At 46.0% G+C, this 17,396-nt stretch overlaps 3 protein-coding genes across 3 annotated transcripts; 1 reads left to right on the top strand and 2 right to left on the bottom strand.

The window, feature by feature from the left end:
* Nucleotides 1-2,979: 2,979 nt before the first annotated feature.
* LOC120647637 (acanthoscurrin-1-like) lies at nucleotides 2,980-4,008 on the bottom strand. The gene has a single exon (XM_039924502.1). It carries the CDS (start codon nucleotides 3,881-3,883, stop codon nucleotides 3,269-3,271), a length of 615 nt encoding a protein of 204 aa, XP_039780436.1. The 5' UTR covers nucleotides 3,884-4,008; the 3' UTR covers nucleotides 2,980-3,268.
* A 4,157-nt stretch (nucleotides 4,009-8,165) lies between these two features.
* LOC120647636 (expansin-B7-like) lies at nucleotides 8,166-10,240 on the bottom strand. The gene is made up of 2 exons (XM_039924501.1): nucleotides 9,305-10,240; nucleotides 8,166-9,078 (listed from the first exon to the last, which is right to left on the bottom strand). Exons 1-2 carry the CDS (start codon nucleotides 9,964-9,966, stop codon nucleotides 8,736-8,738), a joined length of 1,005 nt encoding a protein of 334 aa, XP_039780435.1. The 5' UTR covers nucleotides 9,967-10,240; the 3' UTR covers nucleotides 8,166-8,735.
* Nucleotides 10,241-15,599: 5,359 nt separating this feature from the next.
* LOC120647641 (expansin-B8-like) lies at nucleotides 15,600-17,203 on the top strand. Its single transcript, XM_039924506.1, has 2 exons — nucleotides 15,600-15,913; nucleotides 16,324-17,203. The coding sequence occupies exons 1-2, from the start codon at nucleotides 15,751-15,753 to the stop codon at nucleotides 16,956-16,958; spliced, it is 798 nt and encodes a 265-aa protein (XP_039780440.1). The 5' UTR covers nucleotides 15,600-15,750; the 3' UTR covers nucleotides 16,959-17,203.
* Nucleotides 17,204-17,396: the final 193 nt, after the last annotated feature.

A 17,396-nucleotide genomic window follows, 5' to 3' on the forward strand; every position in this document is an offset into this window, starting at 1 on the left:
GATGCACACTTTACCCCCTCTAACAGTGCTCATAATCCAGTTGCTAACCTTCTGATCAAAACCCTTTCTAATCAACACTTCCTCTACAAAATCCCAGTTAATGCTGTCATAGGCTTTCTCAAAGTCTATTTTAAAGATCACCCCTTGTTTCTTTCTAGATCTGATGTCATGAACAATTTCATGTAGCATGACAGCCCCATCTAGGATGTATCTCCCCTTAGTGAAGGCTGTCTGTACCCTGCTTATCAATTTGTCAGCTAGGAGAGTAAGTCTGAGTAAGTCTGTCTGTCAGAAGCTTGGTGAAGATTTTGAAGCTGACATTGAGAAGGCAGATAGGTCTGTACTGTCTGACATTGTTTGCATCTTTGACTTTCGGGATCAATGTGATTACCCCATAATTAAGTCTAGCAATATCCAAGTTGCTCAGGTAGAAGTCATTCACCATCATCATAAAATCACCCTTGATCAGCTCCCAACAGTGTTTGTAAAAGGAAACACTAAAACCATCAGGCCCAGGAGCAGAGTTCTCTTTCATACTGAAAATCACTTATTTCAATTCTAGCTCTATGAATGGCTTCAGCAGCTCTTCATTGTCTCCCATGTCTAATTTTCCCCAACTGGCCCAGGCATTGTTTGACAAGGTAACAAAGCTTTTGGGTTGTTTGCCAAAGAGTTTTTTGTAAAACTCATGGATATTATCCCTAATCTGTAGGGGGTCAGTGATATTGACACCATCTTTTTCAAGTGATAGAATGGACTTTTTCCTTTTCCTCCCATTTGCAGTGAGGTGGAAGAAATTAGTGTTAGCATCCCCTTCTAGGATCCATCCCCCAGAATTGTTAATATTTTGAAGGCCTTTTTGGCTTTTTTGAACTTTAGAGCGCAGAAATCTAGAGGAAAAGAATAGCTTCGGCGGCATGAATTCAATGAGAATAAAACTCCTGGATCTAAACTGAAGAGTCTCTGATGTAGCTTGAAATTAAACTTCTGAATCTATAACTCAGGCATACATGATTTAATGAGCATAAATTTTTACTACTCAAGCCTATAATGATTAGGCGACCATAAAAATTTCACCTTAATTGAACCGCGGAAACTATAAATATGTAAATTATATCATGTCATATTTTCATTGCATAGATCTAATCATATGGAGTCCAATAAAATTGAATTTTATATTTTATATTTTTTTATCATTTACTATGATTTTTCATATAAAAGAAAAGGATATAAAACACCGAGAGAAAGTTACGTGTCCGCTACCGTGTGTCCAAGGAGTCCAGTCACACGATTTTATTGTCTAGGGAGGAAACGCAGACGTAGCCCAAAGGCTAGGAAAATGAAACACTTTTTCTTATTTCCCTCATCCCATCCAGATCCATCGATCATTCGATTTGAAAAAAAGTACATCGATCATGCAGGCAGGCACTTCCGTTCCGGAGCATTACGGGTAACTACTCCGATCCATCCGTTCTAAATTATTAATCATTTTGAATTTTTTAAATACATAGATTTTAGTTCGCACCTAGATATAATATATATTTAAATATATAACAAAAAATATATACTTAGAAAAAAATAAAATTATTAATAATTTGGGAGGAGTAGTGGCTAGTAGCAGGTGATCGCTGCACGGGGCCTACTAGCTTCCTTTCTCCATACTGCATCGATCGCTACCTATCCCTGCTCCTGCTGCTTCAGTTCAACCTCGGCGTCGCCATGTGCATGGCCGACCGGACCGGGGAAGCCAACAAAAAGCCTACCGACCGGACCGGGGAAGCCAACAAAAAGCCTATCTATCTAGCTAGGGTTCACGGGCGGCATGAGCGTACGTACCTCCAAAATAAGCGTCTCCACCGTCCCCTTTCAATCCAGCAGAAGCTGAGCACCCTGCCTAGCTCCTGCAGATCCATCTCCATGCATATTCTATCTCAATCGTATCAGAATTACATCGACTAGCATGGACGCAGACATGCATGCAGACAAAGAGTAGGAGTCCTGCCTTCAATTATTGTTTATTTTCATCGCTAGCTAGCAAGATAGCGAGCTGTCTCATTTTGTCTAGGAAAAGATCTGAGTGGCTAAATTATTTTTGTGCATCTATTATTAGGGAAAAGTACAGTTTACACTTTTTAACTATGCCAAAAGTTTAATTTTTCAACCTTCAACAACAAAACCGGCAACAAAGGATATGCCACCGCCAAAACCGGACAAGTTTTACCAAATTAGATATAAAAAATCAAACTAATTCAATTTAAATCAGAAAAATATGAAATCAGTACTAATTTTTTTTTCTAAAAATATAATCTATTTGTTGTTTCTCCATTTATATCTTATTTATCCAAAAATAATAGAGCGCCAATAGATATGTTACATTTTGGAAAAATGTTGGCATCCATTTCGTATTTTTATTTAAAATGAATTTCTTACAAATTTTTTAAGTTAAAACTTGAATATTTTTAATTTTCACAAAATGGAATATCACCTTTGAAATGAGTCAAAGTGTTAAATTTGTCCGGTTTTAACACTTCGTTATTAGATTGAAAATTAAACTTTTATAGGGTAGTTCCAGGGTAAAATGTATTATATATTATATTAGCAGCTAGTTAGGGGTTGTGAGGATTAGACCCATTGGGAAGATGATATCATATCACATCCGACGACGATCCTTTAATTTAACTTTATATATAGTGGTCAGATTAAAGGTCGGGGTCATCGCTCGTCGTGTAGGACATGCATGCAATGCAAATAACTTCCGGTAGCTGCCATGGTAGTAGCTAGCCAGGGCGTAGCTAGGGGGGCGGGCAGGGGCCTGGCCCCCCTATGGTTCCCAATTTTGTATTATAAATTTGAAATTTGATTAAATTTTTATATAAATTAATATGGTTGGCCTCTCCTAATAATAAAAAAATAAATTCTTGGCTCCGCCCCTTAGCTATATATATATATAATCATCATATTGTTGTCTGTTGACACACAAAACAAATTAAACACTGCATACATGCATACTATGTGATATGGATGAATGGATTATACAGTAAAAGAACACACACACACACACATTCTTACTCACAAATTACAGTAGCTATAGATGATGATGAGATAGATACATAGCTTGTTGAATTATTGAACACACACACACACATGTGCATGCATAGCATGGTACGTATGTATTAGGATCGAGTAGTATCAGGTGCTAGCTAGCTAGGCTTGTCGATCTGCAGGCAAGATCGGATCCATCCATGAGCTAGCTAGGTAGGCTAGGGCGCTAGGCGCACTGGAAGCCCGAGGGGACGCGCCTGCCGCAGTAGTTGACGAGGAGGCTGAGGTTGATGGGCAGGTTGAGGGTGATGCCCAGCACGTTGGCACGCAGCGCCGTGCAGAGGCACACCGCCGCCTCCAGGTCCGCGAGCCCCTGGATCAGCGTGCAGCACGGCGTCCGCGGCGGCGTCCCCAGGGTCACGTTGATCAGCCCGCTCAGCACGTTGGCGCACACGCCCAGCTTCAGGACGTCGATGGGGCACCGACCGCTTCCTGTGCCGCCGCCTGTGCCGCCGCCGCTCCCTCCGCCGCCGCTCCCTCCACCGCCTCCACCGCTCCCTCCTCCCCCGCCGCCAGATCCACCACCACCCCCACTGCTCCCTCCTCCCCCGCCGCCAGATCCACCACCACCCCCACTGCTCCCTCCTCCCCCGCCGCCAGATCCACCACCACCCCCACTGCTCCCTCCTCCCCCGCCGCCAGATCCACCACCACCCCCACTGCTTCCTCCGCCTGGACTAGGGCAGGCGCCGCACCTGCAGCCGCAGCCGTTGGCGAAGGCGAAGAAGAGGAGGTTCAGAGCCAGAAGCGTGGCGACCACGGTGGTTTTCTTCTTCGCCATGGTTACCGTACGTACCTGCTGCTACCAGTAACAGTAGCTTGCTAGTACGATACGAGTAGTAGTAGTGCACTGCTGCAGTGCCTGCGTCTCGGCAGTGTGGTGTGGTGTGGCTGTGGAGCTGGGGGTGCTAGCTATTTATAGGCGGGCTGGCCGGGGTGGGGAGGAAGCTAAATAATTGTATATTATAATTAAAGGGGAGTGAATGAGTGAGTGAAGATTATTGGGTAGGTAGGCAGGTGGATGGATCGATCGTCAAAGTATAAGAAGCTAGCTAGCTAGTTCTATTAGCCCAGTCTATTGTACAATCAACTAAAACTGTGGATCGACTCGGGCTCTGTTTAATTCCCAAAAAAAATTCTACAGTATCCGTCAAGTACCCGTCACATCGAATATTCGGACACATGCATAGAGTATTAAATGTAGTTAAAAAAATAACTAATTACACATTCTAATTGATTAGCACGAGATAAATTTTTTAAAACTAATTAGTTCATGATTGGACATTATTTGTCAAGTAACAACGAAATGTGCTACACTACCAAAATCCAAACTTGTTCACCAACTAAACATGCCCTCGGTGTATATTATAATTGGAGTAGTGTTTCTTTCTTTTTTATAATAATTTTACAATATTAATAAATTTAATGCTCATAATAATACTTCTACGACACTTTGATTGAGATTAGACTTAGGAGGAGCTGAACACTTGATCAATCGACCAGTCAGGTTAACCCGCTAGGCTAGCTATTACTAGCTAGGAGTGTCGCTATTAGTTGAAAATAACGCTAGAAGCCAGTGTACATCGTCGGGTTGGGGATCATGCGTCGTCGTCGTCGTCCATCATATATGGCGTGACGCGTGACCCACTTGACCTCTACTACTATAGTAGTCTACTGCTCCATGCCAGCAAGCAAAAGTAATATAAAGGTAGCTAGGGTACCAGAGGAAGGAGACAAATTAAAATTAAATAATGGGGCCGGAAGTAGTACGTGGTTTCGAAAGACAGGCGTACAGCATGCATGCGTATGCTTCATTATTCATGCTCCCATGGCATCAGCTCGATCTTCTTCCCCACCACTACTGCGAACCTTTCGATTCTTTCTTCAAACCACTAAACAGTAAAACTAGCTGTAGCAAATGACCTGTTTCCATTTCTAAAAAAGTATTTTTAGCTAGAGATGGATGACGCCATCACCCGCTCCTAAATATAGCGGACTATAAGCTCAGTCGTCCCTGAAAATTGATTTCAGAGACGGGTAAGGCCATGACCCTCACCTATAAGCAAGAATGAAGCTATATATATAACATAGCAGGCGCCAATGCACCCAAAAAATATGCAAAATCAAGGATTAAGTCTAATTTTTAATTTTATATGCACCGTCCATAACTCAACTCTATGCACCGCCCGCAACCGCAAGACAAGTGCATCCCCTCCAATCTGCTCTGGCTTTGCCACTGCCCGTAAGTAGATTTTTAGGGGCGAACGTGTTACCCGCCCCTACGAACAATATTTATAGCTGCAAGAAGTACCCGTTCCTACAAATGGATTTTCACCCACATCTGAAAACCCTTTTGTAGTAGTGCGTATGTATGTAGTATATCCCACGCATGTATAAGTGCCAACGTTGGGGAAATAATTAAATGGCGATGGAGGCACGACGCAGGCAGCTCGCTCGCTAGGGGCCTGATTGGTTTCTGCCCCACCAGAGCCTGGCTCGCACCTCGCGTGCAGGCTGCCGCTGGCCAGGCTTGCCGCATGCAGCAGCAGTTTGTTTGGTTCCCGTACGCGCTGAGCCAGTCTAGTTAAAGATTCTGTTTGGTTACCTGTTCGACTAGCAGCCAATCTCATTTTTTTGCCTACTCTCGCTTGCTAGTGCACCCACCTCGCACCATGCGAGCCTGGCTCCGCGGATACGCTCGATTTTCCCGTATCTGCGCAGTCAGGCTGAGAGAGACGTTTTGCACCGCATGAGCCAGGCTCAAAGGGTAATTCAAGCAACCAATCATTTGACCATTGCATCCCACGGGCCAGGCTGAGCTTGCATACAGGAAACCAATCGCACCCTAGGCGTTTCAAAAAAAAAAAATCGCACCCTAGGTGTCTGCGTGCATGCTGCTCTGCTGGTAAGGCATTGCATGCTTGCAGATGGAATTGCATGCATCGTGGCTCATGTGTGTGTTCCCCGGCCGGCCTGGGAAACACCAACGTTTAGATATACAGGATACTAGTGCATCGGCACGCACGCACACACCTGCATGCAAATTCAAATACTGTACTCCTAGTATTCACGCACGCACACAACTGCGCAAAAGATCTCTTCTCTTCAGGTACGTGCAGTATAGTATTTAATAATAATAATAATATATTATTATTATTATTATTTGTTTGGACGACTACGCATGCAATAATTATTGTTTATTTTATACAAAAATAAATAGGAACATAATTTTTCATTCCCTGGTTAGAGGTGGAAAAGGCCCAAGTCCATGGCTAGAGACTAGAGTATAGTTTGTTTGTTTTTTTGTTCATTCAAAATATGCCGGCCCATGAGCTGAGCTGAGTACGAGGCCGGGGGATGATCAGCCACGGACCGCCATTATTGGCAATTGGCACGGCACATGCATGGGAATGAATCGGATCCGATCCTCCTCTCCTCTTCGCCACGCCATGCCATGCCATTTCCTCTACTACGCAGCAGATCTCCATCTCATCCACTCGACTCAACATCCGCCTCCGGCATCAGGAGATCCGCCGCCAGGAGCTTGCTACCACCGTCCTCATCACCCTCCGATCCAATCGCTGCCGCGCGTGCAGGCCTAGCTCGCCCAAGGCCCAAGCAACCTATATATATCCTGGTTCCTGTTTGGATACATAGGGATAATGGTTATATATACCTCACTTTTTAGTCCTAAATTATCCCTCATGCATCCAAACAGGTGAGTTAATTTTGGGCTAAAGTGGATTATCCCTCTCAAAATCTTTAGCCTCTCCAAGAGGTGATAATGGGGCTAATTTTGTATGGTCCCCACAAAAAATGTGAGTATGCACACACACACACACACCTAGACATGGGAATGGGAGAGAAAGGGTAAGTATTAGCCAATAGATCCAAACAATCTACCTTGAGCTAATTCTTAGCCTACCAATTCAAAACTAAGCATTAGCTCTCAAAATTAGCCTTGAACTAATGTTCCAAACAGGGCCCCTGGTCTCCTCACCATAAACCCAATTATGTCTGTTGGCCCAAAACCAGGAGAGTCGTCGCAACAGGGCATACACTTCACCCCAAAACCTAGCTCAAGAGGTGAGTGACTTCCCCCTATTTTTAATTTGGTTCAACTCTCCCCCACAACCAATGTGGAACTATCCCAACAATCTCGCCCTGCACACATTGGTGCCCCTTAGCAATGACCGGGTCCAACACCAACAGTCCACCAGTGATCGGTTTCACACACGGGCACATACAGGCCTCACACCCGCAGGTCCACCACCGATCGGCCCGACACACAAGCACACACGGGCCTCACACCCACGGTTCACTGGGCTTCGGGCCTACACCACTGAGTGTTACAGACCCTTTATATCTGTAACACTCTGGGGATCTCTCCCCTTTTTTTCTTCTTAATATGTTGATGCGCAGTTCTTCTACGCATTCGAGAAAAAAAAAGAGTATGTTGGCCGAATTTCGCATAAAAAATAACAATTAGAACGAACGAACAAACAATTAGTCTAGTGGCCTTGTCACAAGCAACGTCGCACATTAATTAATTGCATGCATGAATGTAAGCTTGTTGATTCCCTAGTAAAGTGGTAAGCTGCTAAGTGTACCAAAAAACACACACACATACAGAGAGAGAGTGAGAGAGTGGGGGACGGCGGCCGGTCGGCCGGGCAAAACAGAACAAAAGCCCGTGAGTAAGTACTGGTGCAAGTGCAAGCAGCAAGTTAGCAGCCGCATCGTCCGATCCAATTCCAATATTCCAATCCAACGAAAAGACCAAATTCATCGGAGGCACGGGCAGCCTGAAGCGCTGAAGGTAACAAATAAATAAATAAAAAAGGTAGCTACCCAGCTAGCCCCCGGCCGTGAGTACTTGCTATGTTGCATCCCATGTACTGGTTGGTGGGATGCATGCATGCGCGCTGCTACTAGTGCTAGCTGACAATGGATACATCGGATCATCACCAAGATAGATGCTTTCCTTTCCTTATATATATATATATATATATATATATATATATATATATATATATATATATATATATATATAAAGTCACAAATTAAGCAGCAAGGAACATATATTCATCGCAATATAATGCACTACCCATACATATATAATAGCTAGGATCGGATCGGACGGACATCACAAGCGACGTCTCAATGCAAGTAATTAATAGTATAGGAGTATGTATACATGTACTCCCTCCGTCCCAAAAAGAATATAAATCTCGCTTTTCGAGAAGTCAAACACTTTTAATTTTAACTAAATTTATACAAAAAATTACAAACATTTGTGTTTTCAAATTGATGTAGTATAGAAATATATTACATGATTAATCTAAAGATATTTATGTTATTATATATATATATATTAGTAGTATTTTGTATAAATTCGGTCAAAGTTGGAATTGTTTGACTTCTCGGGAAACGAAATTTATATTCTTTTTGGAACGGAGGGAGTATGTAATCATCATTAATTACCATGCATGCATGCATGTGCAATGCAAAATGCAAGTCGATCTGCCATGAATGATGATGCATGCATGATGATAAATTGTACGTATTGTTTATCATCAAGCAATGCAAGCAAGCTAACTGCAAGCAATCAAAAGCAAGCAAGCAAGCAGTGATTAATCAAACTGGACGATGGAGCTGTAGACGTTGTCCGGCTGCCAGTCGGCGGGGATGACCTGGTCCGCCACCAGCGTCTTGCCGGACTCGTTGGTGACGCGCAGCGAGAAGGGCCCCTGCAGCGGGCGGCGGGTGTCCATCCGCCAGATGGACCCCCACGACTCGCGCATGGGCTCCCACACCCCCGTCGGCTCGCCGTCCTCCGCCCGCGACTCCATGAGATCCACCTGCACCACGTCGCCGTCGCCGTTGGAGTACTCCACCAGCACCGCCAGGTAGTTGGGGTTGCACCCGCGCTCGATGTGGAAGGTCACAGTCAGGCCAGGGTACTGGCAAGCAACCCTGCGTGCAGGGCAGGCATGTGTATGTTCAAGCTACTTTTGGCTTGCATTGCAGCGGCCATTAAAATGATTGCTCGCTCAATGGTAAAGCGGCCGGGTAGGTAGCTAGTAGTAGCTCGTGAAAGAAAGAAAGAAAAAGAATACAATCGAATGGCATGCGCTGCAAAAGGAAGCAAAGGCAGCTGAAAAGACACAACTAAACTAACTGCCATGCCATGCCTGCGTACCTCTTGAACTGGATGTCTATTATTCCTGCGTGCCTTAGCTCGTCGTTTCGGTCGTCCTTGGCCATGGCGCCGAAGGCCGTTCCGCTGAGGTCGAAGTGGTAGGGCGCCACCGGGTAGTAGTTCATGTCCGTGATGATGACCGTCTCCGGGATGCCGGAGCAAGCCGGGTGGGCGACGCAGCGGATCTGGTAGCAGGAGCCGCATCCTTTGCCGTCCTTGAAGAGCGGCTCGTTCCCGCAGGACGTCATGGCCGAGAAGGGCGGCAGGTTGACGCCCTTGAAGCCGCAGGCGCCGCCGTTGTCGTCCGGCCCGGCGCCGTTGGGGGCGCCGTACCACGTCGCGCGGGCGTTGAGCCACCCGTTGCTGGCGGTGGGGTAACTACTGGAACTGGTGGAGGAATTCGTCGTCGATGTCGAGGCCGCCGATGAGGATGATGGCGGCGGCGGTGGAGCTGCGGCGGCAAGTGTCGACGGCGGCGTCGGTGCGGCGGCGTGGGCCTTGCTGTGCCGTCCGGTGGTGGTCTTGTGCTTGGATGATGAGCCGGCGCTGCAGCTGGTGCCATGAGCCATGAGGAGCAGGCAGAGCAGCGCAGCGGCGACGGCGCGGGAGGACAGGGACACCTTGCTGTTGCTGTAGGCGGCGGCGGCTGCTGCTGCTGCCATCTGGGTGTTAATAATTTGGATGAGAGAGCGACCGGTACTAACGTGCAGGGACGAATGAGCCGTTTTCTGGTAGTGGAGAACAAATGAGCTGTTTTGTGGCAGTGGAGAGCGAGAGAAGAGATGGATGGATGGAGATTACGTGCGTACTGGCGACCCGGCCGGTCGTCGTCGATCGATCGATGATGGATGGATGAATATAGCTAGAGATGCATGCATGATGGATGGATGAATATAATGCTGGGCCGGCCGGCCGGGTGTGGGAACGAATTGAGGAATGATCTGCCGGCCGGAATCATGCACGGGATGGGTTGGGTTGGGTCACATGCGCTTGGCTGCTTCTGCTTTCGTCTTTGGTTGCTTGCCTTGCCTTGCATTCTCGTGGGGGGTTCACGAGCCATCTTGCTGTCGTCTCTTGTATAGCATGCATGCATGTCCTGCTAGCTAGCTACTTACCACCACTCGTGATGCTTTGCTTGCTAGATAGATAGAGGTAGTATATTAGTATTAGTGCTCAAGGCCGAAATTTTTCTTAATCTAAAAATAAAATAAAATAAAATAAAATAAAATAAAATAATATAATATAATGGAGGTCGTTGTTATACCTTACTGATCGAGATCCGGCCATCATCGCCTGGAGTGGCTTTGCTGCCGCCTGCCACGAACGGTGCCAGCAGCCAGCAGCCAACCCGCCCGTGAAGATCCGCCGCCGTTGTTTGCGTGCTAGCTATAGCTAGCTACCTTAGCTTGCTCCTCCATCTAGACCAAGACGAGAAACCAACCAAGCAATAGCAGGCAAGCAGCCAGGCAGAGGCAGGTGGTGCTTACTACTACTGCCCTGTCCGTATATATTACTCACAATCATATCCGATCGATCCGCCTGATTATACGGTATTAGCTAGTACGTATGCTTGATTGAAATAGCTAGCTAGCTACAATTTCTGACTGCAGCATGTTCGTCTCTAGTATATTCATGCTGTGCCCCAAATAAATCTGGAATCATTTGTGCACTTGCTTGTAGGTACTCCTACATGTGTATCTCATGATGTAGGACATTTGATGCAACAAAGAGTATATACACGGAGTATGTGATTATACTTGTACATCTCCGATGGTATATACATTGAGTATGTGACCTTGCATAAAGTATACGGACGTACTTATTATTATTATTATATACTAGTACTAAGGTATAGTCATAACATATTTAAAAATAGGGATGATTTTGAAAATCATATATATATATAAAGTATCTTAAAATTAATATATAAACATACTCAAAATGATAAATGAGTATACAAAATATATACTTAGTAGCTACACGCGAGTGTGTGTCTATACATATTGTGAGTTTTGGGCCACCGGGGCCTTTTTACTAATCCAGGCCCATGAAGGATGGTTGTCCCACCTTTCTTTCTTTTGAGCCGGGGGAGTTCCTCCGCTGCCAACTTCTTGTTGAGGCGGACGGCCCAGCTGCTTCCTACTCTACTCGTAGTAGTATACACACACTGTAGATCCTTCTAAAAAAGTAGTACACGCTGTAGATAGCTTTATTTTTTTTCCAGCACATGCACAGAGCACAACACATGTTATTGATCTGCTCGGCTCACATAAAAGGTACGGTGGTGCCAAAATCAGATTTAGCGCTACGTGCTACTAATTACTACTCATAACTCATAAGGATCCGGATTGGATAACAGCTAGCTGCTTAGGCCAGTCTCAGTAGTAATGCTATAGAAATTTTATAGACATTAAATTCATAATATATTAGCAGTTTTGGTAACATAGCAATAAATTAAAAAGGAGAGCGAGAGCCGTCTTATCACCACGAGACAACGCTGGTCCAGTTACCACCACCGATAACACGCAATAAAATTCACATTGAGACATATTTCACTACTACACAAATCTTTAGTAAGGCGGGCAAAAAATATTAACCGAGACGGTTTTTGCAACCGTCTTGGAGACAATGCCACGGTTAATCACGGGATTAATCGAGGCGGTTTCCATGCGCCTCGGTAAATAGAATAAAAAAATTAAAAGAAAAGAAAGCCCGGCGAGCCCATCATGGGCACGCTGAGTCCATCGGCCGCTGCCGCCTCCCGCTGTCGCCGCCGGCGCCCAGCTGCAGATCCGCACTCGCCCCGCCGCCGGCGCCCAGCCGCCGATCCGCGCTCGCCCCCGCTCGGGGCCGCCGCAACCCGTGCCCCCCGCTGCAGGCCGCACGGCTCCCGCCTTCGCCTCGCCAGCCGCAGCCGCGGCGTGCTGCACCGTCCTCACCTCGCGGTCGCGCGCGGCCCGCGCCTCGCGGCCCAGCCGCCTCATCTCCTCGCAATTACCCGTCGCGCCCGCCGTGTGCAGCGGTGCCCACTGCTCGGCGGCGTCACCCGCGGCAGGCTTGGGCTCGAGGAACGGCAGCAGGTGCGGCTGCCGGCGCAGGATAAGGCGCACGACCGCGGCGTCCCCAGCGAGGCGAAGCAGGAACGGCCCGCCGAAGAACATGCGGAGGTACGGCCGCCGCTGTAGAAGGCGCCATCGGGAGCGCGCTTCCAAATATGCACTGCAGGAAGCGAGGACGGGCCTCCATGGTCGCCACTGCGCGCTCGATGAGGCCGGCCAAGGCTTCTCGACCAGGAGGTGGAGTGGGAGAGAGAGAGGGAGGGGAAGAGAGGGGGGGATGGAGAGGAAGGCTGCAGTGGCTGCGGGGGTGAGGGAGGGGTTGAAGTGATTTAGGGTTTGATGTGCTTTTATATATTGCACGTGTTAGTGGGCTGATGTGGGCTGGACATTTGAGTCTGATTTTTGGAGGCGGACGACTTATATACGTCCGTCTCTGTTAATGATTAAACGATGCGGGTATTTTTAAACGCCTCGGTAAATAAGACAACCGTCTTGGTTAATCTATTTTGCGAGGCAATTTTTTAACCACCTCGGTTAATCGCGGGTATTAACCGAGGTGGTTTTTTAATGTGCCCACCTCTGAGACCTTTTCAAAGTGCCTCGGTTAATCAGTTTTTGTAGTAGTGTTTGTTCCATTGCGATCTGCTGCTCTAGCTCTCCCCTCCAGACCTCCTTGCTTCGCGCCACTGTCCTGCGCCCCCACTTCTGGCTACATGCGGCGTCGGAGCGCTAAATATTATTTAGCTCACAATGAGTTAAATAGACCATATATGGGTATACAAAAAGGGAACATATCTAGTGCAAACCACAGTCTTCGTGAAAACTTGTGCAAACTATGGCAAAAAAGTTGTCTAAATTCACCAAAAAAATCACACATGTAGATGATATGATGATACACAAAAATTTAAAATATCTTATCCAAACTCGACTTCGTTTGTGAGATATAAAAATAACAAATTTCTGAAATTTGTTATTTTTATATCTCACAAACGAAGTCGAGTTTGGACAAAATATTTTATAAGATTGTATAACATCATATCATCTACATGTATGATTTTTTAGTAAATTTAGATGACTTTTTTGCCGTGGTTTGCATGAGTTTTCACGAAGTTGTGGTTTGCACCAGATATGTTTCCATAAAAAAACCTCTTTACCCTTTATTAATGTTGGCTTTCTCCCGATTAACAGGTGGGGAGGAGAGAGGGAGAGGTAGAGGCTGTCTTTTTAAGGGGTGGGACCATTTTTAGTCTCCTTTAGTCCATCTTAGAGGGCTAATAACTTTAGCCCTCCTCCTTTTAGCCTACTTGTTTGGATCACAAAGAGCTAAAAAAAATTAAAAGGTGAGGGCTAAACTTTAGCCCCATGAAAGATAAACCCTCAATTAGCGTGTATTATAAACGGCGAAGAGCTAATGTAATAGCATCTCCAAGAGTCTTTCTAAAATCTACTCTCTAGATCATCATTTAGAGAGTCATATGAGTAAAAATCATTTTCTATATCTTTGTACTTTCCAACAATTTTTCTATATCTTTTATGCAGTCTAGAGAATCATTCTTGCTCTTCATCTTTGGCTAGCGAGAAATTCGGAATAGAGCATGTCTATATTTAGATATCCAATTGAAGAGACTGTTGGATGATATTATTTTTATACTAAAAGCTCTATTTCTATAAACTAGGAAAGAGATAAAGAGTCTCTTGGAGATGCTCTAATCCGACCTCGGAGAGAAGAAAGCAAGAGAATAGGAAGCGGGAACTCGCTAGGCGCTAGCAAAAATTGGGTGGATAGCCTCCTACCATCTGATTTCTGGATTTCTATTGATCCACATTGCACAAAGAGCATTAAAGATGGCGCGTCCACTACCACCATTTTGACTAGTCCGACATAGTTTTTCTTATATTATAAGTCTTCCTCTAAAAGAGATATGTAATCATGTGTGGATGTGGAGGAGACCCACCAGAGGAGAGGTGAAGCAAGCAAAGCGATGCAGCCCGGCATGAGCAACACGTGTCAGAGCAAGCTGACAAGACATACATGCATGCATCGATACGATGGAAGTGCCAATGGAGTGAGTTAAATTTAGCCAAAACTAAAAAGTTTTATTATATGTATAAGTACTAATGTGTACTCCCTCCGCTCCAAATTATAGATCGTTTGACTTTTTTATACTAAGTTTGACTGCTTGTTTTATTCAAAAAATTTATGCAAACATAGTTAAATTTAAATCATTCTTCAAGAACTTGTATTAATAAAGCAAGCCACAACAAGAGAAGTGATGTTTTGCACAATTTTTTGAATAAGACGAATGGTCAAACTTGGGGTTGAAAAAGTCAAACGACCTACAATTTGGAACGGAGGGAGTACTAAATTTTACTAGTATTTAGTTTTAGCTCCTCCAAACATAATTTTAATTAGATACATATTATCATATGGATGGCGCCCTACTCCATCCACGTGTGTGTATATATGTATTGGGTGTACAATAGTAGTATTACTATGTGGGTGTGTATTGTGCGTGTATATACACACACATCTCGATCATGCATGCATCATGTGCGCCGATTATACAGCATGCATGTACAGCGCACAGGCTACCTGCTCCACGCTAGCAGCAACTAGCTTGCATTCGGTGGCACACGGTGCAGACTGAATTATGAATATCCATACTACTACTTATTACTAGCTAGCTAGCTTCAAAAAAGTAAGTAACTGCATGCAGGGGCATGCTTAATTGATGCCACCATGCCTGCCTGCCTGCCTGCGATGCTAGCTGCAAGCTGCTCATGGATGGATCACTCACTTCAATCTCATGCATGTGTTTGTTGTTAAATTAAACGTACTATACAGCAGAGGAGAATGCAGATGCCATCTGCTTGCAGCAAGCTAGTAGTAAAAGGTCCTACTAGCTAGCAATACAAAGCAATGCAAGTTAAGCCCATGCTCATGTGCAAGTACTGGCCTGGCCATGTGCGCCCCACTGCACTGACTGATCGAGATCATTCAATATATTTAATTATGGACAATAAGAAAGCTGCTAGCAGGCTCCACGCACCTTTCAGCTCGATCACCCAAACTCCTCTGCAGCTTCATCTTGCTGCTGCTGCAGGCTCCACCATCCTGCGTACTGCGCGCGGCTGCTGCTTTATTATATATAATATCTATCTATCTATCTTTATATGTGTACATATAATATCTATTTGCAAATAAATAGCCCTTGGATGCATCCATCACCAACTCCAACAGACAGAGGTAGCTTGCATTGCTAGCTAGAGTAGAGTAGTAGTACTCCCCCCCCCCCCCCCCCCCCTCTTGTGCATGTCCGCTGGATAGATAGATCCATCGTCCATCGTCTCTGCGCGCGCGCGGCCTGCCTACCAAACCAAACAATAATGAGCTCTCTTACTGCGGTGGCCGTCTCTTCCATGCTGCTGCTGCTCCTGGCCGGCTCCGCCGTGGGCTACAACGACTCCGAGTCCGACTCTTTGATGCAGTGGGGAAGCGCCAGGGCCACCTGGTACGGCCAGCCCAACGGCGCAGGGCCATACGACAACGGTATGCATGCATATCATCATGTACTTCTTTTTGTTTTTTGAAAGGAACAGAGATGTATTAAACATCACCCCTGCCAAATTAAATTGCCAGATACAAGTTCTTTTACAAAATTCAGGGACCTGACTAATATACATCTCAGAATCAGAAGCCAACATGCTAGCTCCATACGCTGCTACCTTATTACAGGATTACAAAGCGATAGAGAGAGAGAAATCGATCCATTCGCATAAGATCTTGAATAATCTGACGCACTAATAAGCATCCATACGCACTTCCCTTCTTTCTTCTTTCGCTCCTTAATTGGATGCATGCATGATATATAGATGAGTTATTCTATCTATACTAGCTAGCTAGCTAGTAGCTAATACAATATGTAAGAGAAATAATTAATTAAAACTATTGCATTGCAGGCGGCGCTTGCGGTTTCAAGAATGTGAACCAGTACCCCTTCCTGTCCATGACCTCGTGCGGCAACCAGCCGCTGTTCCGCGACGGCAAGGGCTGCGGCTCCTGCTACAAGATCAGGTGCTCCAAGCACCCCGCCTGCTCCGGCCGCGCCGAGACGGTGGTCATCACCGACATGAACTACTACCCCGTCGCGCCCTACCACTTCGACCTCAGCGGCACCGCCTTCGGCAAGCTCGCCAAGCCCGGCCGCAACGACGACCTCCGCCGCGCCGGCATCATCGACGTCCAGTTCGCCAGGGTGCCCTGCGAGTTCCCGGGCCTCAAGGTCGGCTTCCACGTCGAGGAGGGCTCCACCCAGGTCTACCTGGCCCTGCTCGTCGAGTACGAGAACGGCGACGGCGACGTGGCGCAGCTGGACCTCAGGGAGGCCGCGGGCGGCCGGAGCATCAGCCGCCGCTGGACGCCCATGCGCCGCTCCTGGGGATCCGTCTGGCGCCTCGACTCCAACCACCGCCTGCAGCCGCCCTTCTCCATCCGCCTGCGCAGCGACTCGGGCAAGACGCTGGTGGCGCCAGACGTCATCCCCGTCAACTGGAGGCCAAACACATTCTACAGATCATTCGTCCAGTACTCCTAGCTAGTCCTAGATAGCTGCATGCTAAGCTAGTTGATGATGATGATGATTCGATGATTCGATTCAGTTCAGTTCAGTTCAGTTCAATTCAATTCAATTCAATTCATCATCGTCGATTATCTGTCGTCGCCGTCTGATCTATCGATCGATCGATCGATCCTCATTCAATTCAGATCAAGCAAAGCATGTATAATCAACATGTACTACTACAAGCATAATCAATATGTATATGCATGTATGTGTGTGTATAATCAACATGATAACATGTTGCCTTTTTTTTTTCAAATCAAAGTAGAAGTAAAAGTAAAAGTAAAAGACGATTTTAATTTTTTTGAAAAAAGAATAATAAAATACAAATAAACTTCTCATCGATCAGTTCATCAGCAAGCTAAGGCTCTGTGCATGTCCACCTCGATCCTGCACGAGTCTCTGTCGGGAGTC

The sequence above is a fragment of the Panicum virgatum genome, chromosome 9K (genome assembly GCF_016808335.1).
Source record: "Panicum virgatum strain AP13 chromosome 9K, P.virgatum_v5, whole genome shotgun sequence".
Classification (NCBI taxonomy): domain Eukaryota; kingdom Viridiplantae; phylum Streptophyta; class Magnoliopsida; order Poales; family Poaceae; genus Panicum; species Panicum virgatum.